Source organism: Salvia hispanica, chromosome 5 (genome assembly GCF_029641045.1).
Source record: "Salvia hispanica isolate PSC_SH4W2 chromosome 5, Shi_PSC_v1, whole genome shotgun sequence".
In the NCBI taxonomy this organism is placed as follows: domain Eukaryota; kingdom Viridiplantae; phylum Streptophyta; class Magnoliopsida; order Lamiales; family Lamiaceae; genus Salvia; species Salvia hispanica.
Window position 1 is genome coordinate 20,618,711 of NC_142696.1, and position 26,390 is coordinate 20,645,100.

A 26,390-nucleotide genomic window follows, 5' to 3' on the forward strand; every position below is an offset into this window, starting at 1 on the left:
TTGATATCCCACCGGGAACGCGAACTATCACCTTTAGTTCATATTTTTCAAATAAGTCTCAAATCATAGATTAAAATTATGCATGATCTCACGTTTCCCTTTTCCCTTTGATTATTTCCAAAATCAACAATCAGAATCAAAGTACGATTATCATATCGTTTCTATCACACAACAACTCCAGATTTATCATCAATTCGTGTCACGCATGAGTGCTTTTCTCCACACAACACACGCACACACACCACACACATGTGCACGCCTACCGAGGCATGCACATACACACACACACTCTCGGCCACACACACACACATGCATCCAATTTCATCGATTAATTTCCCCCTTCACTCGTTCTAAATGCATGTGGACTCAAGAACACCGATTGATCGGTAGGAGAAGAAAAAATTAATAATAGAAGTACCTTTTCTTGCAAAAACAAACGGTAGAAACAAGTAGAATTTTGATTCTTCAATGAATTCTTGAATTGCAGCTTCAATTCTTCTCCAAAAGATGAAAAATTAATGGAGAAAGTAGAAGAAAAATTTGAGAGAGTGGGAGAAAGAGAGATGTCGAGATTTTTGGGAGTGGGGGGCGGTTTTCTGTAGTGTTAGGGTTAGGTTTCTCACATGTATTTATAGAGTGCCAAAATAATATCCAATAATTAAATAAATTAAGATTTGGAAGATTTGGTGAGATTTGATAGTAGAGAATGGCGTTGATTTAGTTGAGAAGTAAGGGGATTTTCGAAAATTATAGGCTATTTAATAGCCTATAATTAATTCAAATATTTCACGGAGTAGAATAATATATCACGGAGCAAGAAAATAAATAATTAAATCCCCTCCAAATAAAAGGAAATAGGCGATTTTTGCCTCTTCTCACAAGGAATAAAAATCAAATCCTAATTTAATTAGGATATGACAAGATCTTCTTAGATTTGGCAAGATATGCTAGGATATTTGAATTTAATTATGGAAGAGAGTCAATAAGGGATCTAATAATATAATAAAAATAATTCATTCTCCCATAATAAGGATTTTCGAAAAATCCCTCTAGACCAACATAGGGTTTTCGAAATTTTCATCAATTAAAATAGGAATAATCGGACTTTGGATTTAATTTGGATAATTATCCAAGCAATAATTAAATCCAAGAAAATAGGATTTCTTCTTCAATAAATAGGGAGGTCGAAAATTTCACATGATTAAATAATGCTCCTATTAAATTCTCACTCATCCCTTAGGAAAATAATTCACCACGAATATTATTTCTTCCCACATCAAAATATTCACATATTCGAATTTCCACCTCCATTCCACATTTTCCAACGACTTTGACCATTCCACGGCCACGTCATATTTTCCACCATGTTGACTATTCAATAGCCACGTCACATATTCAACATATTTGACTATTCATGATCAACTCAAACTCGACTCCATATCGCAATTAGGTCACAAAGAATATTGTAATAAATCACTTATCATTTAATTTCACATATCATAGCATTAAAAGCATTTAATGCAAAAATTTCCACGTCACAAAAATTAGGGTTCGAAAAAGCGGGGCGTTACAATAACCTTAGTAGATCTCGAATGAGTGTCATTTATTACCGTTTAGATTAATTTTTTTAATTGAAAAATCGGCAAAAATAAATTTTCCCCCACTTTTCCAAATATAATCCTTTATTACCGTTTTTCTCTCATTTTAGTATTTAAGTTACAATTTTAAGTTTTTAGAATTTTAATTTCAGAAATTTGTAGCGTGTCATTTTCGGATTTTGTAATTTGTTTTTATTATTAATAAAATGTTTTTATTTCTTATATTTTTAAATTGAAAAATAGAATAATAAGACTTATGAATAAATATTGAAATAGATTATTATAGATGTTCTTTAACTAAGAAATGATATATGGGACCATGAAGGCGTGTTATATTGCTAACTTACCCCTAAATTGCTAACTACAACTAAATGATAGGCATTAGATTTTTAAATTAAAGGTGAAGATCATTCAACTCTTGAGTATTAATATCATGCACAAAAATATCAATAAGGGTATTAATGTCAATTAACTACAAAATTAGTTATAACTAACTCTTAAAAGAAATTCCAAAACTTTAAATCCATATAACATATATCGAATTAAAGATAATTTTATAAGAATTCCAACGATATCCTACATGCATATGTTCCGACGTCAAAATTTGAAATTTTTTTCGAAAGTTTTTAATTTTTTCGTATAGCAAAAATGTCAACATACTATATAAAATATATCAATATAATACATGTAGAATGTTAATATAAGCAATGAGTTTAACATTCTTAAAGTATTGTGTTGACATTCTCAAAGCATTGTGTTAATATTTTTGAAACACTATATTGACATTTTCATTCAAAACCCTAATTTGAAGTTTTTTTTAATCTTTTTTTATTTAATTAATAAAAATAAAAATTACCCGTGGTAAAGTGTAGACCACATGCTTTCTAAAATCTTATAATCTTAAATTAGTTGTAATTAGCAATTAAATGATGAGTTAACAATGGATCATCCTCCTTGTCACGATGAATAGTTAAATAAAATTGAGCACCATAGCGTGGATGCTCTATATTCTAATGCTGTAAATAAAAATCGCAGAAGATATCAATATTTTGAATATAAAATTACTAGTACTACAAATTAATAACGTTGGAAATAGAGAAGAAGAGGAAAAAACCACCATGGTCCAGTCCTCTCTTCGCCTACAATGCATTCCCGGCTAAAGGCGTTGCTTGCACGCGCCGCCATAAAATCCGCCTCCCTATATTCTCCTTCACGTTTGCGGAACTCCCGAGTTGTGCCTTTCGGTGACTATACCACCGTTGCCTATGTTGTTGGGAATTATGTTTGCTCCAAACACCAAAGCTTGAGTCGCCAACCTGTTCTATCGCGGCGTCGGTTCTGTAGCTACGCCGCTGAGCAGTTCTCCGACGATGAATATGAATGCGATTACGAAAACCACCCAGTAATTCTTTCAATTTTCCTTCTATATAATTGCCCTGAAGATGTTTGATATAATGCCTGCATTGTGGTTTTGAATTCTTAGTTTGATTTTGTAACTTAAGAAGTTGGCCATGATTGGAAAATTTCTCCGTGCTATAAAAAACATGAAACCCATATGATTGGGATAAAGACTCAATCTTTGACGAGTAGCCTGCACTGTAGTAATACTTGAGGATACCACATTATTTGAGATATGATGCAAATATTTTACAACTTCTTTATTTCTTGGTTGGTTTTGTGATGAGAAATAGAGTGGTTGTCCATATCAATTTCTTAGCTATATTATCACTTACAGTTCTTGGTAGTAGTTGTTTGATGTATAAAACCGGTTATTTATGCCAAACACATTATCCTACAGCCGTCATCATCAGTGGCGAATATTGATGAGTGGAAATGGAAACTCAGCATGCTGTTACAAAATGATAAAGATCAAGAGATTATTTCTCGTGATAAAAGAGATAAACGGGACTTTGAACAAATATCCAACCTTGCCAAACGGATGGGGCTTTACTGGTAGGACAGTTTACCTGACATCTATTTGTTTTCTATTTTTGTTTTTATTTAGTGGTGTAAAATACTCTGAATATCATTGCCAGTCAGCTGTATGGGAAAGTGATCGTGGCCAGTAAGGTTCCTCTTCCCAACTACAGACCAGATCTGGATGATAAGCGGCCTCAGAGGGAGGTTAGAAAGTTAATCATGGGCATAGGTTCATTTTGTATAATTATCACATCTTACATGCACTTTAATTATTATGAAATGTGAATTACAATCTCCACTATTGCATGACCCTCAAAATCATTTCTGGTATGTGTTTTACTTACAAGACACTTGTTAGTTCACTAACAGAGCACTAAAAAAAAGAATTATGATCTTGTTATATTGCCTACGCAATCACATACATATCTCTAGGAATATCTTATCTCTGCTTATATAGCTGCATTCTCTCTGTTACCAAACATGCAGCATAATACGTTCACCTCTAGAAAACTTGTTTCTCATTTTCTTTATAGAACTTTGCTAGGCCATCACCTATTTTTCACGCAACATTTCCAGTAGAACTTGATTTAGAATGATCGTATAACCCTTGTAGTTCTCTCAGCTACACTTGTAGCTACATTTGATTAAGAACTGGGTTGTTTTTTTACTTGTTGAGTGGAAGGCCAAGTAGTGTCAACAAAAAATAACGAAGGATTGAGATTGAGGATAAAGGCTAAGGAGATGATGGGTTTGGTAAAGATAAGGAAGAAGATATGAGTTATGGATTCGTTCTATTCAAAACACAAATATACCTATATACCTATCAGTAACAAAGATATGAGCTGGAACCTGCTTTCTTTTTTCATGATTTACGCCAGCTGTGAGGAGATATGAATGATGTCATTGACCAACTTCTTAGTTGTTATTAAAAAAGGCTGAGTAATTTGTCTTACTGGAAATAGTGTGTTAACTTGTCCAGGTTGTCATCCCATTGAGCTTGCAAAGAAGGGTTGAGAGTTTGCTTCAGGAACATCTTGACAGAACAAGCTTAAACTCCAAAAAGGCCTGTCAGATTTCAAATGAGATTGAGTCTACCAATCCAGTTGAAAATGTCGATTCAGCTGAACACGCAGATCCGTTTCTCGATGCTTCTGTCATGGAGAAGGTTTTGCAGAGACGGAGCTTGCGATTGCGTAATATGCAAAGAACTTGGCAGGCATGCATTTCATTTGAAACTGATGATCTGTATTATTGTGAACCGACTTATTATTCATTTTTTGACTCGCATCAACTAGGTTCATGGCTTTGCGTTTGCAGCAATTTTCAACAATATGAGGTTGCAGAGAGAAAAAAAAGTTACTTATTAGCAATAGTTCAATCCCTATTGTTCTCTACATATGCTGACATCAACATATCTTATTAATATATATCCCCTCCCAAACTTTGAAATTTCATACTGCCAATCCAACCTTTACAATTTTCCTACTACCATTATAATTACCTCATTGTCCTCAACAATGTGGTTTCATAGCATTTTGTTAAGATCATAATCAGAGTTGGTGGTTGGATCCAGAGTCTATCTGATGTGTCTTATTTAGGGTCTTCTCCCTATCAAATGAACATAAATTCTATTCTTCCATTACAAAGAAGATATACAGTTTCATGGATGTTACCTTTTTTTTACACCAGATGTACTTTCCAAAACCCTCATTTGTAGAGAGAACCAAAGACCATGAATGAACACTAGTTTTTGTTCTAGATATTTCTTGGCATAGAAGTTGTTCGGTCTAAGAAAAGACTTTAGGCTCACTGCATAAGTATACACTAGCTTTATCGTAGGAGATGTTGGACATGCAGACTCATTGGTTGCTTCTAAGCCAGTCTGTGAGCAAATCGAATGAAGAACATGTCAATATGATGAAGAGGACTTTGAGCTTAAGATGTCCCGAATGAAAGATTGGGCATGCAGAATAAGCTACTGCAGAGAAGTTAAAATTTTCTCAGTTGTAGACTCTGCAAGAAATGTGTGCAGGTGTTCTACATCAGGATAATGTACCTCTATATATGGGAAAGCTTGTGACCTAGAAAAGCTAAAACAGTTTGTGATTTCAAGAAGCTGCAGGGAAAAATTGAGAGTGTATCCCTTCGTATAATTGAAAGAGATATAAAATTGCTAGATAAACTGGGGGTTATGGCGTTACATGCAAGAAACCTATCAAGATGTTTTTGCGACAACTAGACAACCATAGATCTTGTATACCATGGCCGAAGCCCTTTCACAAACAAATTTAGAAATCACAAGCATTCATACACGACCTGCAATCTAGTTTGTGGGGAGTGTGATATCCTCTTAATCACTACTGGTTTACATTTATAGCGGTGTTATATTTGAGATCTCTTCTTTATTCTCTTCTCTTAGTTAGTGTAAGACTTTGTCTATTAGTTCTTAGGTATGTGGCTTGTTCAACTCCATAATTCTCCATACTTCATTTTCTGTGAGGTAGTATGATGAAGCCTTAACATGCCTTCAAATATCTTAAAGCTTTTAAAATGTGGCAAAAGATTTGTTTTTGAAAAGTAAGGAATTCTCAACTTGTTTGTCAAAATATTAACTGACTCCTCTAGTTTTCTCATGAAAGCCTTTGCTAACATGACCTTTTTTTTTCTTTTCTGGAAAGCACTACAAAGACTTAACTACTCCGTATTACATAAGTTTGACATCCTATAAGCCCCAATTTTATTTTATAAGACATAAGTGCTTGTAACAAATATTAGCCAATCACCCTTTATGTCAACTTGTAGTATTATGTTTTTGCGTCTCAAATTCAGTTTTATTATTTTCTCAACACAGGAATCCCCTGAAGGAAGACGAATGCTGGATTTTAGGAAATCCCTCCCTGCATTTAGGGAGAAGGAGAGGCTCCTTCAAGCAATTGCAAGGAATCAGGTTAAGTTCTTAATTCTTTGTGATATCTGATATGAACCAGAAGAATTGTGGTTAATGTGAAAAATACGCTCCCAAGCTAGAGAAATTTCAGCATAATACACAATGAAGTTCTACTATACTCTAGTATCCTACTAACTCTCTTCAGTTTCTCGGGACTTATATTTGTCGCATTTAAAAACTTGGAACAACAAAAATCTCGGTCTTTAATAAGGAAATTATAAGGGTTTTATTGCAATAATTGCACAAAGATATGTGAATGATGTAGAAGGTGGGATTGGGCTCTATCTTGATAGTTTCCTTTCAAATTCCTTCTCAAATAAATACTTCATATGAATTTCTGTCCTCTTCTCACAGTTTCCTCTTTCCCTAAACTGTTGTGGTTGGTCTAACATTGGCAATTTAGCATGCCATCTAGCTTTCTATTAGCTATTGCGGTTAGAAGGACTAATGGATTTTTTGAAGATAAAAATTCCGTTTGAACTTCAAGAATTATGATACAATTCATTGGTCATGTTGTTTTAATCTTATTGATTTATAATTACATATGTCAGTTCCTTATCTTCCTTATAAACAATAGGTTGTGGTGATTTCTGGAGAGACTGGTTGTGGTAAGACCACACAACTCCCTCAGTATATTTTGGAGGCAAATATAGAGTCTGGCAGGGGAGCGTTTTGTAACATAATCTGTACACAGCCCCGAAGAATATCCGCAATGACTGTTGCAGAAAGAGTTTCTGCAGAGAGGGGAGAGCCTCTTGGTGAATCAGTAGGCTTGCTATTCCGTTTCTTCATAATTTAATACTTAGTTTCAGTTTAAGTGATGTATCTGCCTTTGTAGTTAAGTCACTGCTGAATGTATAGTTTCTAGTTGCCACAACTTTTTTTTTTGTCTTCAGTTTCTCTTTATAAACAATAACTTTCATGATAGATCGGATATAAAGTGCGATTAGAGGGAATGAAAGGGAAGAACACACATTTGCTTTTCTGTACCAGTGGAATTTTGCTCCGAAGGCTCTTGAGTGATAGAAACCTGGATGGTGTAACTCATGTTTTTGTTGATGAAATTCATGAGCGAGGCATGAATGAAGGTGCACACTTATATGTACACAGATTTGGTAATTTGTTTAGCTAAAGCTTATGGTATTATATTTCTGACATGCTGCTCAATATTCCAGATTTCTTGTTGATTGTCTTGAAGGATCTTCTTCCACGACGACCAGATTTGAGATTAATCTTGATGAGTGCCACTCTGAATGCTGATCTATTTTCTAATTATTTTGGTGGAGCACCTATGATTCATATTCCTGTAAGTTCAAAAGTAGTTCCCTAAGTGTCAAATACTGCAATAGAGAGTCTTGTTCCATACTGGACTTCATGTTTTGGGATGGGAATCAGTTTTTGGGTTAAGTATTAATGTACTTCATCTGGTAGGGACTTCTGTGCCTGTGCATTAAATTACATATGAAGCGCAACTCTTTTATGTGTGCAGGGTTTCACTTATCCTGTAAGAGTATGTTTTCTGGAAGATATACTGGAAATGACGGGATATAAGATAACTTCGTTCAACCAAATAGATGATTATGGCCAAGAGAAGCTTTGGAAGACACAAAAACAACTAGCTCCACGGAAAAGAAAAAATCAAATTACCTCTCTTGTTGAGGTAGGATTTTTTTTCTTAACTTTGCACCAATTGTCATACTATATTGTGTACTTCAAAATTTCTTATTAAAGTAAAATTGTAAAAACGATTCCAATTTTGGGAAAATAATGTAACTTTTAGATTTCTGATCTTCTGGATAAATTTTAGATTCACTGTCAGCTTTATTATTATAGCCATGCACTGTGAATTGTTTACCCTCCATTCCGTATTTTCTTTCTGTTAAATCTGAATAATGCATACTTTGATTAGCTAGCATCAAATTCTGATTTGCTTTTAGCTTATAACACAGTCTTACTTAGTTGGCAATCTGTTTTTACTTTACCTCGGAAGATTTATTGGCAAAAAATGGGTGGGGTGTTAATTGTTCCAGTGTTGTGTTGTTTCCGTTGGTTAGAATTAGAAAGGAATAAAAGTTTCTTTGAGCACCAATATGAATATATTGGGAGGTCTGGCATTTGGTATGAATCTAGAATTGCTTGACGTGTTTCTTCAAATTGCAAAGAATTCATTTTTTTTTTCTCGTATCAGATAAGGCTAGAGATTGAAATTGTGTGTTGGAGCTAAAACATTTTCATCATCCAAGGTTGACTATACTCTTTGTACCTTTTTATTCAAATAAAAATCCATGTTTCATACCATCCCACACGAGAAAACAACAGAAAGAAAGAAAAGGAATTATTACTGTATTTAATGGCTGAAGAAGCTAGGCCGAACATACAGGCGATCCCTTTCTATTTATCTTCTCTTGTTGGATTTTTTCTTGTAAAACTTTCAAATTGTGCTTTCTTATATTGTGAAGAAAACAAAAAAGGTAGATCTCTTCACTCTCTGCCTGTCTTCTTTTTTATGCAGTTTTGGTTAACCATATCTTTACCAAGTGATACAATTTCATTGCATCAGCAGCCTACTATGATAAAGGCATTATGCATAGGCATATTAGTTTCCAAAGTAGGCTAGTAATCTGCCAAACACTTTTACATGTATGCACGATTTGTCAATGCTTAACCACATTAGAAGAATTTGCTTTTTCCAGGTATGTGGCAATTTCATAAATTGTCTTATGAAGCTTGTTGTGCTATGTGTTCTATGTACAGGAAGCTATGAGTAAAGCAAAATTTGAGAACTATAGCTCTAGAGTACAAGAGTCTTTATCGTGCTGGATACCCGACTCTATTGGGTTCAATCTCTTAGAGGCTGTGTTGTGCCATATAACTCGCAAGGAACGCCCTGGGGCTGTGTTGGTATTTATGACTGGGTGGGAGGATATTAGTTGTTTGAGGGATCAGTTAAAAGCTCATCCTCTCTTAGGGGATCCAAATAGGGTCCTTCTGCTTACATGCCATGGCTCAATGGCAACTTCTGAACAGGTAAGTGGTTTTTGCATTACATTCCCCCCCCTCCCCCTTTTCATTGCAAGTTTTATCTTGCCACTTGACTTCATGAGTGACTATGATAAAAATAGAACATAAAGTTTTCCAGAATAACTGTTCATTCCGATATTTCAATTGCTCGAGTTGATATTCTGGGAGCAACATATTATTTGTATTTATGATCTTTCCCCGAGTTGAGCTCAAATAATTTTGTCCTAAGAGTGTTTCTCTGTCTCTGCTAAATATCCATTTTTTTTTTTATTATAATGTACAGTACTTACCATCTCCAACTTGTTTATCTTACAGAAACTCATATTTGAGAGGCCACCTCCCAATGTACGGAAAATAGTGCTTGCTACGAATATGGCTGAGGCAAGTATTACAATCAATGACATAGTTTTCGTTGTTGATTGTGGAAAAGCAAAAGAGACTACTTATGATGCTCTAAATAACACACCGTGTCTACTACCTTCATGGATATCCCAAGCTTCTGCTCGGCAAGTGAGTTAAAACATTCTTGTTTACTTTTTCATACTTACTGGTTGGTTCTGTATAATGTGTAAGATAAGAAAATATCCTTCTGATAAATATTTAGGTGCTTTCTTGCTACATAAATTGAATCAAAGAGAAATCTACCTACATTAGTTCGTGGTTCCTGCACTGCATTTTAACCTCTCTGCTAAGAATTTAAATGCTTCACCTTGTAACACACTCAAAACAATTATTATATTGATACTGGGTCTTGCTAAGTTATATAGTACCATTAATTGTTTAAATCTTGTATAGGGTTTGTTAATTCACTTCATCTATTGTATCATGATTTTTCACCTTATTTAGTCAATAATGTTGCCCTTGTCCATGTTTTGCTTGCAGAGAAGGGGTAGGGCTGGCCGTGTACAGCCAGGCGAGTGCTACCACCTGTATCCACAATGTGTATATGAAGCTTTTGCTGAATATCAACTCCCTGAACTTTTAAGAACTCCATTGAACTCTCTCTGCTTGCAAATTAAAAGCTTACAAGTCGAAAGTATTGGGGATTTTATATCTGCTTCTCTTCAGCCGCCTGAACCACTGGCTGTAAGCAAATACCACTTAGTTCGTGTTGATATATAATGCTAAAGTTGCATGACATTTGGTTCTATATTTGTCTTTTAGTCTGGCGAGACTTATTGATTTCATTCGCAGTTCTGCTTTCAGGACATTGATGCTTTATGCAGTGGCGGATCTAGGGGGGGCAGGAGGGGGCGGTCGCCCCCTCCGTGCGACTAGTTTCCACTTATCGGGACGTAAAATTACCATGTCCGTCCCCTCTGTTTGCCTCTGGCATCGCCCCGAATAACGAAAAAAATAGCCATATCCGTACTAAATCAAGCTAATACTATATATTCCGCCCCCTCCGTTTCCGGATCTTGGATCCGCCACTAGCTTTATGAGTTCCAAAAATTATTCCCCGTGCTATGAGACAGTCATCCCGCATTACACAAATGAAAATGGTTAACTACTGGTGTGAAATAGATTTCTCATTAACACTTATGGTTCTATTTGACAAAACTTTGTTCACCAAACTCGAAATATAGGTACCCAAATTCTTCCAATTTATAATGACCGTGCATTAGAGGTATACTTAGTCTTGAGAAGAAATGCAATTATATTTCTTAGTCTGTAGCTTTCCTTTTCCCTAGTATCCCTTAACAATCTCTTGCTTGGGGTATTCTATAAAATGTTTGACGAAATGCAATTTAGGAATCATATCAGGAATAAGTAATATATTAGGAATTTAGGATATATTCTTGATGTATTTCAGAGAGTATTAGTCTAGGATATTTTGAACTATTAAGAGAGAGAATTGTTTTTCAAGAAATCTTGTGGAGAGTTCGTATTTTATTTTTAGGAAATAAAATTGGTTCACAAAACATAATCAAACTTTGCCTTATTGCATCTCTAATTTGCTTGTCGATTTGGATGAAAGGATTCAAATCACATAACATTGTTCATATACATCAAGTCACCTCTAGATATAAAAGTTCAATGCTTCTGGTACCGGAACTTCCCTGCATTATTCAGTAAATTTTAGTTTCGTTTTTCTTTTTTCTCCCTGTTCTTCTGTTTCAAACATTTTCTTTGGTCTTATGTTTTGGATAAAAACGAAGTGTGCATCTCTTATAGTACATGTTTTAAGTTATTCTGATGGATATAACATGACTTTCGCCTGCCTTTTCTATCCAACAAGGCACCTGGAGTCATCCTTGTTGATTCTCTCTGAACATTTCAGGTTCAAAATGCTGTTGATTTTTTGAAGATGATTGGTGCTTTGGATGAAAATGAGAACCTTACTCATCTTGGTATGTGAACTAAACAACTCATCTGCATGTTATGGTACTCATCTTGATATGTAGCCTTTCCAATTTTTATTATGTAATCTTTATATCTTGTGCAATCAGGAAAGTTCTTGTCTGTGCTTCCGGTGGATCCTAAGCTGGGGAAAATGCTAATCATGGGTGCTATCTATTGCTGCTTTGACCCTATACTGACAATTGTTGCTGGTCTCAGTGTCAGGGATCCTTTTCTTTTGCCTCAAGATAAAAAGGATGTAAGTTAGCAAATTTTACATGCATTTCTTCCTTATTAATGAATGTTATATTTCATGTGGTATTACTGAAGGAATGATTGTTTTTGCATTCAGTTGAAGCATCAGTTCATTGGTGATAACTGTCAATTTACTACTGTAGTCATTATTATCCATGCTCACTGAACATCTTTGGTTAATAATTAATATGCTGTTGTCCCATCATTATGTGCATTTCTGATACCAGCGTATTAATTATTTTCTGTTAGGTGTTTTAATAGATGACCGAGGATAATTTATAAATATTGACTTCGTTTGTGCAATTCTAGAGGTGAGGAAATACAAGTGCAATGGTCTAATTTTTGCGAAGCTGATGTAGTCATTGGTCAGATCATATTTTATATGCATTGTTATGTTTCTTGGTTAAGCAAACATTTTGTAAGTTACTTTTTCTTTATGCTGGCATGAGACTGTTTCCTTTAGAAGGTAAAATGGTTACATAGGGAGAGCAAAATGCGATTTTGTATGCAAGTATCTGTTCATCTTTTTACTTCTTCTTGAGGCAATAGAAAGCTTTTAAAAGTAGATGGTCCACATGGAGAAGTTCACAAGCTGATTTACATTTCTATGACTGTGTAGTTAGCTGGAACAGCTAAGTCGAGATTCTCAGCAAAGGACTATAGTGATCATATGGCACTTGTTCGTGCATATGAAGGATGGAAGGATGCTGAAAGAGAAGGATCAGCATACGAGTATTGTTGGAGAAACTTCCTCTCTCTCCAAACTCTTCAAGCTATCCATTCTCTTCGTAAACAATTCACTTACATCTTGAAAGATGCCGGGTTGCTAGATACAGCTGGGTCAATTAATAACAGATTAAGTCACAATCAATCATTGGTTCGTGCTGTAATATGTTCTGGCCTATTTCCTGGCATTGTGTCTGTAGTGGTGAGTTCTACACTTCTACTACTTATAGTTCTTTTTGGACTTTGGCCCATCGGATTGACACATTGTTTTTTTTTTCCTTATTGACAGCCTCGTGAGACTACAATGTCTTTCAAAACAATGGATGATGGGCCTGTCTTGCTCTATGCGGTAGGTTGTGAAGCCTATTTAGTTATCTACGAGATTCATTAGCTTTCTCGCAACACACTTAAGAATGGACTGCATCAAACAGTCCTCACCACTATTAAATAGGAAATGGAACTGTTCAAACTCTGAGCATTGAATACTGCATCTGAAATCTAAATGCGGTAGCAGTACATCTAAATCTGGGAATATTGTGAAGAAACAGAAAGACTCTGCTTAGCAAACAATTTAAAACCCCACAAGATAAACATGAAATCCATCCAATTTACTCCTGCCAATATCACAACTTGAGTCTCATAAAAATCTTTTTGCCTAGTAAAAATTCTAGCATTTACAATGAATCTGGTCAAGGATTAGAAGGATGACATGGGTGATTCTCCAATGACACCCCATCTAGTTGGATGCGTATGATGTGAATTATCATAGATTATGTAAACAATCCTGGCCTCCTACATTATCAAAAGATTTTCTATCCCTTGAATTATGTGGTAGGATTAGATCTTTAATATGTTAATACTATTATATATTCAAGCTAATTACACAAAGTAAAGTTGCTGTCATTTGTTATTTATTTTAACCTCCCAACAGGTCTAAATGATTTTGTTGAGTTGGAATCGAGTCATGTATGACCTTAAATTTCAGGAACTAAATCTTTTCTTTTAGGATTCCTGTGACAGTCATTCATGAACATTGTAAGTCTGATACTTTCCTATTCTGGATAATAACAAAAAGAATATTTAACTGAAGGAAATATCATAATCTGGCAATAAAAGAAAAACATACAACTTTTACACACCTCATATATTTTTCATTTTCTAGGTTCTTGATGTTACTGAGAATTGTTAATCAGTGCCACGTTGGTAGGACTATTCATTTTTAGTCACTTTGGTGGGAATAATGTTCTCTCTCTAAACTGAAGTTTTAGTTATGTAGCATGGGAAATTGCTGAAGCTCTGTTTATGACAATCGAAAAAGTAATGATCTTGTTTTATTCATTTATTCCAGAATTCTGTGAATGCACGGTACCAAACGATACAATACCCCTGGTTGGTATTTGGTGAGAAGGTGAAAGTCAATACTGTTTTCATACGTGATTCAACTGGAGTATCTGATTCTGTTTTGATCCTGTTTGGTGGTAAACTGGAGTGTGGTGCTACGGTAATTTTCTTTATCAGAAAATGCTCTGATGTCTGTATTTCGCTATTTACTTATTGGTGTGTGTATGTGTCTTCTGATTGTTACAGGGAGGACATCTGAAAATGTTGGAGGGATATGTTGAATTTTTCATGGACCCAAGCTTGGCAGAGTGCTATCTGAAACTCAAGGAGGAGGCAGATAAACTATTAATACAGAAGGTAAATTTCTCATCTCATATGTGTCTCTTTCCGCATCAATAATTTTGTTAATTTTCTGTCTGTTTGTAACATTTAAATATACTAGTAACAGCATTCCATTCATATGGTAAAATTGTTTGGTTTGTTTATCGTTCTTTTTTTAAACTCTTGATCTTTTATTCAGATATCTTATCTGTCAATTGTGATGTTCTCATCAAGTCAACAAGTTTGACATTGTATTATTTTAAATATTCTTTCCAAACATTATGGCTGGTACAAAGTTTGATTCTATTTTTAGCATCAAAATATATGCCGGGCATATGTTATGTATAGTAAAGTAACCAAGTCTCATGCAAGCCTCTATAAATATATGCCGGGCATATGTTGTGTATAGTAAAGTAACCAAGTCTCATGCAAGCCTCTCTATATTTGTGTTAGTTCTGGACATTTTTGTTTCTGTCAAAAACCTTGTGCTAGAATAAGCGTCAATCCTTTTATTTACTTTTGTAAATTTTAGTTGAGGAATAGGCCAGTAAAAACATGTGATAATTAGATAAGTGCTTCAATGCTTGCGTAGCACTAGGTGAGAGAGATGACAGAAGGGGTGGCAGTGGTGGAGTGAGGTGGGAGCTATGGGTTCTCCCAGGGACAGGGGAATGGTAGGGTAATATTATGCTTGTGTATATTATCGATTGGCCTTTATTGTTGTTTCAAGAAGACATCCTCTCGTGTGGCTTAGTTTCCTAACTTTCATGTCTGGATCATGATATTGCAGCTTGGACATCCCAGCATGGACATTCACAAGGAAGGCAAGTACCTAATGCTTGCTGTTCAGGAGTTGGTGTCAGGCGACCAGTGTGAAGGGAGGTTTGTCTTTGGTCGTGATAGCAAGAAACCCAGAGAATCCTGCGATAAAGAGAGGTTTACGAAAGACGGAACGAATCCAAAGAGCTTGCTTCAGACACTATTGATGAGAGCTGGCCACTCACCTCCCAAGTACAAAACCAAGCATCTCAAGACAAATGAATTCCGGGCTCTAGTTGAGTTCAAGGGCATGCAGTTTGTGGGGAAACCAAAGAAAAATAAGGCCCTAGCAGAGAAAGATGCTGCTATAGAAGCATTGGCATGGTTAACCCAAACATCTGAGAACAATCATGTCGAAGATGTCAATTCTCCGCCTGATGTCACCGACAACATGTTGAAACTTCTTGGCAGGCGGAGGAGGTCAAAGCGCAATCCACGTTAAAAAGTAAGCTCATCTGGATTTCAGAACCATAACTTTGATGAAACCATATCTATTCCATAGTTCCTGGCTCATCATATGATCACGGAGGGAGACTGTACAATATACCCATGCTTTTAGTCTGTAAATAATGTTCCCTTAAGCCGAGCCTTGAGCAGCCATTAGATATGGGGGTCGTGCAGAAACTCCATATTGATGTATGAGGCATTGGGGTTTTGTAAATGCAGATGCTGGCAATAAAATTATTGGCAGAGTTAGCAGCTTAGGAAAAAATTTGGTTGGCGATTGACCTTATAGATGCTGAGTTTTGAAACATAAGAGATTGTAATTTATAGAACAGATAAATAGGTTAAAATGAGAGAACAGTTATGAAGTAGTCACTGGGGAGTGTAATTTCAAGCATGCATAATAACGATTATATTTGAGCTATATACTTCATTTATTAGATTTCCGTACTAACTTATTCTCTTTCAATTTTTATGTTGTAGAAATACAACGATGGAAAATCATGGAGTATTTTCTGCCATTTAAACTAGGAGTACTTCTTTTTTACTTCAATACTCATAATTTTTTATTTAAGTATTTTTAATGTTATTAGCTGATGAATAAAAATTACTATTTGCTTGTCATTTACGAAACACCAAATACAAATAGCCCCTCCTGATTTTACTAAAATTATATGGGTTATCTCAAAAGATTTCAATCTTAAAATTAGATGAAAGCTCAATTGAAAATGTGTACGAATGGCGATCTCAACACAACCTAAAGTAATACTCCAATAAAAGTATTAATATACCCTCTACATTAACTTTCTAATAAGGAGTAATAACTATACATTATCATAGCCCAAAATTTAATGAAATGAAAATAACGTGAAGTTTCAACAAAATCATCACGATAAACTATCTAGATTAGCTCCTTTCATACGAGTTAAAATTATCAACCGAAGAATAAACAACTTCTTAATACAAACCTAAAGTCTCAATAATTAATTGACGAAGCTCGTTAATAAGAGCATATGAGTATTATAGTATTATTATTTTTAAAATGAATGATTGTTGCAAGTATAGTATTGGAAAAAAGATGTGAATCAAAGGCAGAACGCAGTTAACAGTTAACACCGTTAATAATATCTGGACCGCCTTCTTCTTCTTCGTCTTCTTAAAGACTATAGCATTATCTGCTTTCTTTATTCCGTATTCAGCGATGATTGTAGCAGCAATGCCAATTTCAGCTTCTTCACTCCCAATTCTTTCTTTTACCACTCACTCACCACTTCAAAAGCTCAACCGCCATTGCTATTTCACGCTTCATTTCACCAACAAAACTTATCCGTCTTCTAACTATAAATCGCTCTCTCTACGAAATGCCTCTTCTTCTGATTCTTCATCAACTTCTACTTCTACTTCTGTTGAGAAGATTAATAGTGAGCCCATGATTCCACCATATAACGTTTTGATCACTGGTTCCACTAAAGGTGTGTTTGTGTTTTTTATTTTTATTTTTTTATGTCTGGGTAAATCAAACATGCTTTCAAGTCGACTCTGGAAATTTCCACTCATATATGATTGGAATTTCTCATCAGAAATGTTTAATTTAGGTTTTTTTCTGCTTATCCATTCAGGAATCGGGTATGCACTAGCAAAGGAGTTTCTGAAATCTGGAGACAATGTCATCATATGCTCACGATCTGGTAAGTGTTTTATACTACTATATCTGTGTGTTCTTCACACTCCTGCTTGCGTCTACTTACTGTTTTTGCTAATTTGGGTGTAAATTTAACTAAAAATAGGCTTACACTATCAACGCCTATTGCGAATACAAGTCATAAATTTATTAACACAGCGAAATGTGGCATTCCTCTTATTTTAGTAATCCAGTACTTGGGAATTTTGATGTTTCCCAAACTCTATGATGCTTATTGGCTGGAACAAAGTGTCTGCTTAACAATACTCTTTTAATGTTTTTCTGCAATATATTGATTGAATTGTGTTACTTGTTATTGAGTAACAGGAAACTTATGGATAAATCACCAATTCCTGTAAAATACTTATGCAAGGATGATGTTGGCAATTAGACTGTCAAGACAAAGGAATAATACATTTTTACAAGTCATTAGTAAAACTTATGGTGCTATAACATTCCATTATAAATAAAACACTTTATATTAAACTGTTTAAATTTAATTTCTTGCTTCTGTTGTAGGAGTATGATATTTTTCATTTTAAGCAAACAAGAAAACATATTTCAAATAAATATCATTTGTTTCTTACAACTTATGCAATAATGGATTTTCATTGCACATTCTATTTTTGTTGCATTTATTAGAAAAATGCTTTGATATCACATCATACTATACTTGTAATTTGACAGAGGAACGAGTGAAATCTGCTATAGAAAGCTTGAAGGTAGAGTCAGGGAAGCAGCATGTGTGGGTACCTCCTTCACCACATCATTATACTTTACAGTTTTGGTGCTATGATGTTACATGCATTACTGTATCAGGGAAAAGTTCATACTACTTATAAACATACTAACTGATTGACAAAGCAACCTCTATTTTCTATATAATCTACTTCAGGCTTGAACTTGCTTCTTACATATCAAGCAACATGTTTATATTTGCCATGACTGATATGAATTTGTCTTCCTCATGCAGGGCACCAAGTGTGATGTTCGAGATGGGAATGATGTCAAGAACTTAGTTGCTTTTTCCAAAGAGCAACTCAAATACATTGACATATGGGTACTCCATCTTCACATTATTACAACTTATCTAAATATAGCATCCAGATATATTCAAGTCCATGTGATGATTTCTGTTATTTGACATTTTACTCAACTCAAATCGACTTTGATATTATTTTGTTTGTGAACTCCTAACATATAATTACGATTCAACATGTCATTAAGAGTTTTACTATTTAATCCATTCTCGTCAGGTGATGCTAGCTAGTTAAGTATGCTTGTGGCTTCTTTTAAGTTTGAGGGATATCTATAGGTTTATGTATCATTTGCTTTGTCTCATATCATCATTAGAATGATGCAGATAAATAATGCAGGATCAAATGCTTACAGTTACAAACCATTGATGGAGGCATCTGATCAAGATCTAATGTCAGTTCACATCATAATTCTTCTTAATGACTTCTCTAGCATTTGCTTATTTGCATTTTGTTGTATACGCAGTGAAGTTGTCTCTACCAATACCTTGGGCTTAATGATATGTTGTCGAGAGGTAAAAGCATGTATACATATTCTGGAACCATTCATGCAGATAGGTTTTTGCTAATGCATAAAATTTTCTAGGCAATGAATATGATGCAAAAACAACCTCGAGGTGGTCATATCTTTAACATTGATGGAGCTGGTTCTGATGGTAGACCAACCCCGAGGTCGGATTTCATCTTGACCTTATTTTCTAATGCCATTGTACTGATACTTTTATTTTCTCACTGTCATTATTCTACGTCTTTTCTTAATATCTTTTTGTCAGATTTGCTGCTTATGGGGCTACTAAACGCAGCGTGGTACATCTTACCAAATCACTACAGGCATGTCCTGCATTTCTTGTTATGGAAAGAACTATAGTTCAAGAATTTAGTCAAAAAAATTCAGTTTACCTGTCATGTTTCGTTTTATACATAATTGCTTCCTTAATTTATAGATAACCAAGGATCATTCTCATAGTGTCTTGAAGGCTCGGCTCCGTCCAGGAGTCTAATTACATGCTTATGGCTAAATCATTAGTACTACTATTTCTTAATGCATGTGGCGTTTTCATTTTTTTTTGTTTTCTCTGTTTGTAATTTTCCTAGTGATGATATATTTTTTAGTACATGATAATGCTTGCAAACCTTAAAGAAGAAGAAAAAAAAAAAAAGAGAAAATGCTTTGATGTGATATCCCATGTAGGAGTTTAGAGCATTCGCAGCGGTGGCGTTTGTTCGTCCGTGCCGCTGAGCACGAGCTCGTCCGTCCGCTCCCGCGAGCTGTCCGTCCGTGCCAGCGGCACGGCGCTGCTCTTAGCTAAGAGCACGTCTGTGCCGCTGAGCAGCCCTACGTGGCATATTCTTATTGGCCAACGGCTAAATTCGATTTTTTATTTTTATTTTTTTTTAAAATTCGAAATTTATTTAAAAAAATGTTTTTAAATAAAAAAAATATTTCCCACTTCCCAAAAAATTATATCCGTTTTCTACCCACTTTTAATTTATTTTTCAATTTTTTTTCCCCAAAATTCACATTTTCATCTATATATACCCCCACTTCAACACAAAAAATTCCCATAACACTTTAATTATAGGAATTTTTAATTTGTAGGATTTTAATTATGTATTTTTTTATTTTCTAGAATTTTAATTATGTATTTTTATTTTTTAGGATTTTAATTATGTAAGTTTTATTTTTTAGGATTTTAATTATGTAATTTTTATTTTTTAATATATTTTTTATAATGTAAAAATGTTTTTAGTAATTGAAATATTTAAATTGAATAATAGAATAGTGAGACCCTTGAGCTTGTCCTTAGCTAAGAGCACGGATGTGGGTGTTGTGCTCTTAGCTAAGGACAAGGAGTAAAAGTGGGTCCGGGCCCACCTCCATGCTCTTAGCTAAGAGCACGGATGGGGATGCTCTTAGATTTGTTTATACTAACATAAAACGTCTATTATCTCTGCAGGCAGAATTGAAAATGCAAGATGTCAAAAATGTTCTTGTGCATAATCTCTCTGTATGTACTACAGATTCGGTTAATTTTGTTTAATATTTCAACACTAATTTTCACGAGATATATTCAACTTTGTTTTCTGGCAGCCAGGAATGGTCACAACAGATCTTCTCATGTCAGGTGCTAATACAAAGCAGGTATGATTTGTTTTCCACCTTTTCACCACTCTTTCTGTTCTGCTGAGATATTTGTTATTTATGAAATTTCTACATATTGCAGGCCAAGTTTTTCATCAATGTTTTGGCTGAACCAGCTGAAAAGGTAAGTTATTTTCATGCCATCAATGTCCGTTCCTCCTAGTGCAATACTTCAAATAAACGAAGTCTACTCCCTAACACTCCCAGGTTGAGTTTGGATCGAGATCATAGATTCTTTTACTTGTACCTAGCTTATGTATTATGAAATGCTTTAGGTTGAAATAGTCAAACAGATAGGCTATGAAAGAGAATCATTTTCTTTGACAACATAGTCCTTCCTCATTTCCTGTTTCATGCTCAAATTTAAAACTTTTGTTTTGCGAATTGTCAAGCAGGTTGCTGAGTACCTAGTTCCCAACATCAGATCCATTCCTACAAATGGATCTGGAAGACCGACTTACATTCGTTTCCTCACTGGATTAAAAGCCTATTCCCAGATATTCTCAGTTAAGCAATGTCATAAATCCTACTTTGCATTCTAATTATAAAATCTAATCCTTTGCCTCTTCTCTTGTGTTTTACATTTTCTTGTAAAGCAGAGACTCGCATTTGGTGCTCGAAGAAATCGGTATTTTCTTGAAGATTAGCACACGCACAAAGAGAATGCTTGCTTGTGTCTGTCTCCGTGTGCATCTATTTCCCCTCTCCTTCCAACTAGATTCAGATGATTCCTGTTGTTACATTACAACCCCTATTCAGTTGTTGTTTTCTTTATTTTACCAATAGAATCGTAGAGGAATATTGAAGCTTGGAGAAGTGAAATTCAATTCTTTGAACAATGACTGCTGTGGGAAATTCACACCAATTTTAATGTGTGATTTTTACAACCATTTTAAAAATTTGTGAGAAATATCGTAATTCGTCTAAAGTTTATGATTTTCAAGACCAATATGTGAAGAATTAAAAGAGAAGTTGTTCTCCCATGTGGAAACACATACAACTTACAAATCAACGTGCCAAACCCAATAACAAAGTCGAGAAGAAGTTGTTCAAGTGTGGAGTTTGTGGTTGGAGAAAATTATCCAAATATAATTTGAACTGCACTTACAGTGTTTATATATGACATCAACAAAATATATTTTGAGACTGTTAGCTACAGTGAGAATAGATCATACATTTCTTTAAGTTAATAACACTACAGTATTTTATTAAAAATATTCTTGTTCAGTAATTTATTTTAACAAGATAAAATAGTAAGAAAAGGTAAATCCTTTTCATCACCAGAAAATAGTTTCACACACTTTTGACTGCACATTCCCTTGTATAAACTTTTGTGCCAACAATTTACTATGCAATCAGTGATCCATTCGCATAAACAAGAGATTCATCTGTGCATATATTTGCAGGTAGTTGGATGTAGGAAGGTTGAGGCAAGCAAAAGTATAGGCTGGTGTATGAAGTTTGGAGATTCGATAAATCGAATGAGAAGGCCAATACAAGTTGGATGTAGGAAGATTGAGGCAAGCTCAATAGATGGGGGCGAACAAGAAAACCAGCGTCGACTATACAAGAAAACTACTGCATGTGGAACCTAAAAATTTACCAACAAAGGCTGAAACTACTACATATGGCCAAGGCATCACAGAATCTACCTCAAATGTTATTATGAATATCACGCAAAACATACCTTAAATGTTAAAAAAATTCAAACTCTATCCTCCCAAACAGCACAACCCCAAGCCATTAGTTAGTCGATGAATGGAATGAAATTCTATTCCTAGATAGGGTATAGTGACAAAACGAATGTAACTATAACAATAAGACAATTGACATTGTCAATCAAGCTTATAGTAATGATTTATCCCCTAAAAATCTTAGGAAAAAAGCCACCAGAAATATAAGTCAGAAGATATAGCTTTTATTGCATATGACATAAATTCAAACTCTAAAACGATGCATTTAATATAAAACATAAATCCTGCAATTTACCAACTGAACATTAAAGGGTCGATTTAAAGCAGAAATATATGTATGATAACCATCTTAACATAACATAAACTTACAGTTGATTTCAGCTCTCTACTTCGTGTCAAAACTTAGTAGGGACTAAGCTTTCAACATCTGGCAGCAGCTTCAGAGGATGCCTCAAAACGAGAAACTACCATACAAAACTACCCAAAATGAACTTCAGGGAGAATCTTCCGCATCCAGATCAGGCGACACTAAGCTTTCGATGTATGTTATAGCCTCAACTTCAAAGGTCGTGCTAAAATGATGGAAGAGTTCATTGCTTGGATCATATACGCGTATAGTTGATCCATAGTCAATTAATATCTTGCCATCCTCTGAAAAAAACAGCGGACAAGGTCTGATAAATAAATGATCCCTAAAATCCAGAAAAAATGGGATGGAAACGACTTTGGTCCATGACTCTCTGTTACCATATTCCTTCATCACCCATACATCCATGAGAATATTATGTTCACAATGCACCGCAAGGCAACCTCTCAAAACGTGTACCTCGACTCGGACATCATTATCATGAAAAGTAGGTAAAGGTATCTCGGTGAAGGTATCAGTAGAAAGATCATGAGAAACAATAACCCAGTCAGCTGCTCTATCAAAGTCACACACGGACCAATGGATTGCACCGTTTAGAAATTTTCCTGGCCCACCAAATGTATCTCTGCCCGGCCAATTCGACAAAACCTTCCAAGAATTAGTCCTCATGCTGTAAACCTTTACTCCAGTCTCATACACGCCTGTATTGCGCATGGCACCAAAAAACTCAACCACCTTGTAATCATTGTGAATTTCATCATAACCAAAAGCATATGTGATGCTGAAGTTATCAAAGTCCAAGTCAGTGCCAGAGTCTGGAATTACTGCCGATTTTCTAATAGTTGGATTCCACAAAATGATAGTATTAGCAGATACAGACACACAAACCAGTCCGTTACAAGAACCCACAAACCATATTGAGTCACCCTCATAAAGATCGTCACACCACACACGATCAAATGGTGAATTTTCATGAGTTACAGGATAAATAGGATCAGCCAACACAGAGTCCTTGACCATAGAGTACATAGAACAAGTGTAGAGATCCATGTCGAAGTTTTTGGAGCCAAAGACGAGCTTGTCGTGGATGTATATGTTGTTCTTTGTGATAAGTTTGAGATGGGCCATCACAAAATAGGAGCTTGAAATTAGTGAATACCATTCTTTTGAAACAGCTTTGAAACGCCCGAGAGAATTCACAGGTAACCTCAGGAGGACCTCTGTAATAATTTCTAGAGGCAATGTCCTTCCAAAGAAGATTTCATCATCAAAATTTAGCGAAACAAGACTCTCAGAAAAGGTAGTGGCCTCTACTGTGAAGACTGTACTAAAATGAGGGGTGCACTGCGAGTTACTTGAATCATATATTATTATACTTGATCCGAAATTCAATAAAATCTTTCCATCCTTCAACGAAAACAACGGACAAGGTCTGAAAAACTCATGATCCCTGAAATCAAGAAAAAATGGGATGCGAACCAGTTTAGTCCATGATTCTCTCGTACCGTACTCCTTCATCACCCATATATCCATGTAAACATTATGCTCAAAGCATGCAGCTAGGCAACCATTTAAAATCTCTATATCTAGTCTGAAATCATCATCATCATCATCAAAATTAGGCATAGGTAACTCCACCAAACTATCTGTTGCAAGATCATGAGAAACAATATCCGAGGAGCATACTGACCAATGGATGGCTCCATACATAAACTTGCCTGTCCCATAACATGAATTGCTAAGCGGCCAATTTGACATAATCTTCCAAGAGTTAGTCCTCACACTGTAAACCTTTTGTTGAGTCTCATATACACCTGTCGTCTGACACTTATCACCAGATACCTCCACCACTTTATAATCATCATGCAGTTCGTCATAACCAAAACCATATGCTATCGAATCACGATTCGGATCTGTGTCAGTTTCTGGAATTACTTTCATTCTTCTTGTAGTTGGATTCCACAAAACGACAGTGTAAGCAGACACAGCCACACAAACCAGCCCGTTACAGGAACCCACAATCCATATCGAATCATCCGGGTTAACATAATCAAACCTTACTCGATCAAATGGTATACTTTCAATAGTAGTAGGGTAAATAGGATCACTTATATTAGAACCCTCAATCTCAGTGTGAAGTGAACACGTATATAGATCGAAAGGGAAGGTATTTGAGCCAAAGATGAGTTTATCATGGACATTGTTCTTGGTTGATACGTTGAGATGGGCCATCACAAAATCAGAGCTTGAAATTAAATAAAACCATTTTTTTGAAACAGATTTAAAGCGCAGGAGAGACTTCACGGGTGATCTCAGGAGGATCTCTGTAATGACATTCTGGGGTAATGTTCTTGGAATGATTACTTCATCATCCAAATTTGGTGAAACTAGACTCTCAAAATACACTGCAGCCTCAACATCATATTCAGAAACCTTCTGCTGAACAGATGGGTTTCTAGGATCATACAATGCCAACTCTGGCCCATATCTAATCAGCATCTGACCATCCTCCATAAGCAGCAGCGGCTTTGTCATAAAAGAAAAACGCACCCATGTCGATGGAATTCTCATAATCTTAGTCCATGATTTCGCAACACCACATTCCTTCACGAGCCACACATCCAACCACATTTTATACTGATAACACACAGAAAGGCAACCACCTAATACATTCATCTCAAACCTAAGAGCATCATCATCATTAAATGGAAGCTCCGACTCCACAAATGTCTCCAAAGCAAGATCATGGGAAACAATCCCCCAATCAGATGGCCTCCCAGCACAAAACACCAACCAATGAATGGCCCCATTCAGAAACACCCCGGAAAGCAAAGCCACTTTCTCATTTGGCCAATTCAACAATGCCTTCCAACTATTACTCCTCAAACTATAGACCTTTGCTCTAGGCTCCGTCAAAGACATGCCAGGATCCAAATGTAAAAGCTCCACCACCTTATAATCATCATGAACCTCATCATACCCAAACCCAAAGTTGAGGGGATAGTGCTCGAACCTCATAGGCGTGCCAGAGCGAGGCAAAACCCGGTATTTTCTGATTGTGGGGTTCCACAAAATCAAAGTTCTTGCTGACTCAAGTACACAAACCAACCCATTACAAGAGCCCTCCATCCATACCAAACTATTAATGTTGCAAGATGGGCAATCAAAGCGAACAACATCAGGGAGCATATCAACATCAGGGTAAATTGGACCGGTATAAACAGTATTCCCAACCGTGTCTCGTAGAGAACAAGTGTGTAAATCCATGAGAGATTGAATTGCGCCAACTATAAGTCTATAGCGTTCATAAATGTTGTTCTTGTTTGATATTTTCAGATGGGCCTTGGCAAAATCATAACTTGAAATCAAGAAAAACCAACATTTCGACACGGACCTAAATTTCCAGAGTGATTTTGCGGGCAGCCTCAGCAGTATTTCTTTGATAATTTCTTCCGGAAGATCGGGTAGAGGCCCGTGTGGTGAACTGATCATCTCGATTTCGTTTTTCATCATCGCAATTTCGTTTTCTCAAGTGCAAGGGTTCACTGCATAACTTCCTTCTCCTAGATAAAGGTGGGCAACAAAATGGTTATTTCTCTTACACGCTTAGTCCCCAATATTACAAATTTTATCATATTCATCCTCAACATTATAATTTAGCCTTTTTGTCATAACATTTACAAAACTGAAAAAAAATATTACTCTACTAGTGAGGCTAAATTGATGTTGGGACCAA

At 35.5% G+C, this 26,390-nt stretch overlaps 3 protein-coding genes across 4 annotated transcripts; 2 read left to right on the forward strand and 1 right to left on the reverse strand.

Moving 5' to 3' along the window:
• Window positions 1-2,675: 2,675 nt before the first annotated feature.
• Window positions 2,676-16,172, forward strand: ABO6 (DEA(D/H)-box RNA helicase family protein). Of its 2 annotated transcripts, XM_048085723.2 has the most exons (19): window positions 2,676-3,000; window positions 3,397-3,551; window positions 3,635-3,722; window positions 4,498-4,734; window positions 6,370-6,465; window positions 7,043-7,231; window positions 7,394-7,553; window positions 7,641-7,771; window positions 7,955-8,125; window positions 9,220-9,492; window positions 9,802-9,996; window positions 10,369-10,572; window positions 11,768-11,837; window positions 11,937-12,085; window positions 12,701-13,009; window positions 13,097-13,156; window positions 14,156-14,308; window positions 14,395-14,505; window positions 15,260-16,172. In XM_048085723.2, the coding sequence occupies exons 1-19, from the start codon at window positions 2,743-2,745 to the stop codon at window positions 15,728-15,730; spliced, it is 3,480 nt and encodes a 1,159-aa protein (XP_047941680.1). In that variant the 5' UTR covers window positions 2,676-2,742; the 3' UTR covers window positions 15,731-16,172. The 2 variants fall into 2 exon arrangements, with proteins under 2 accessions (XP_047941680.1, XP_088914919.1); XM_089058793.1 differs by lacking the exon at window positions 4,498-4,734.
• Window positions 16,173-16,828: 656 nt separating this feature from the next.
• On the forward strand, window positions 16,829-21,483 carry NOL (NYC1-like protein). The gene is made up of 13 exons (XM_048082908.2): window positions 16,829-17,204; window positions 17,352-17,420; window positions 18,101-18,162; window positions 18,387-18,473; window positions 18,777-18,844; window positions 18,917-18,965; window positions 19,037-19,122; window positions 19,224-19,281; window positions 20,409-20,459; window positions 20,543-20,593; window positions 20,676-20,717; window positions 20,989-21,099; window positions 21,193-21,483. Exons 1-13 carry the CDS (start codon window positions 16,934-16,936, stop codon window positions 21,238-21,240), a joined length of 1,053 nt encoding a protein of 350 aa, XP_047938865.1. The 5' UTR covers window positions 16,829-16,933; the 3' UTR covers window positions 21,241-21,483.
• Window positions 21,484-22,491: 1,008 nt separating this feature from the next.
• Window positions 22,492-26,251, reverse strand: LOC125191005 (uncharacterized). Its single transcript, XM_089058567.1, has one exon. It carries the CDS (start codon window positions 26,165-26,167, stop codon window positions 22,781-22,783), a length of 3,387 nt encoding a protein of 1,128 aa, XP_088914693.1. The 5' UTR covers window positions 26,168-26,251; the 3' UTR covers window positions 22,492-22,780.
• Window positions 26,252-26,390: the final 139 nt, after the last annotated feature.

Coding starts and splice junctions, on each gene's coding strand:
- ABO6 (XM_048085723.2), top strand. CDS start 2,743: ATGCATTCCCGGCTAAAGGCGTTGCTTGCACGCGCCGCCATAAAATCC. Junction 9,493..9,801: donor CAATGGCAACTTCTGAACAG/GTAAGTGGTTTT, acceptor TTTATCTTACAG/AAACTCATATTTGAGAGGCC. Junction 9,997..10,368: donor CCCAAGCTTCTGCTCGGCAA/GTGAGTTAAAAC, acceptor TTTTGCTTGCAG/AGAAGGGGTAGGGCTGGCCG.
- NOL (XM_048082908.2), top strand. CDS start 16,934: ATGATTGTAGCAGCAATGCCAATTTCAGCTTCTTCACTCCCAATTCTT. Junction 17,205..17,351: donor GATCACTGGTTCCACTAAAG/GTGTGTTTGTGT, acceptor TTATCCATTCAG/GAATCGGGTATGCACTAGCA. Junction 17,421..18,100: donor CATCATATGCTCACGATCTG/GTAAGTGTTTTA, acceptor GTAATTTGACAG/AGGAACGAGTGAAATCTGCT.
- LOC125191005 (XM_089058567.1), bottom strand. CDS start 26,167: ATGATGAAAAACGAAATCGAGATGATCAGTTCACCACACGGGCCTCTA.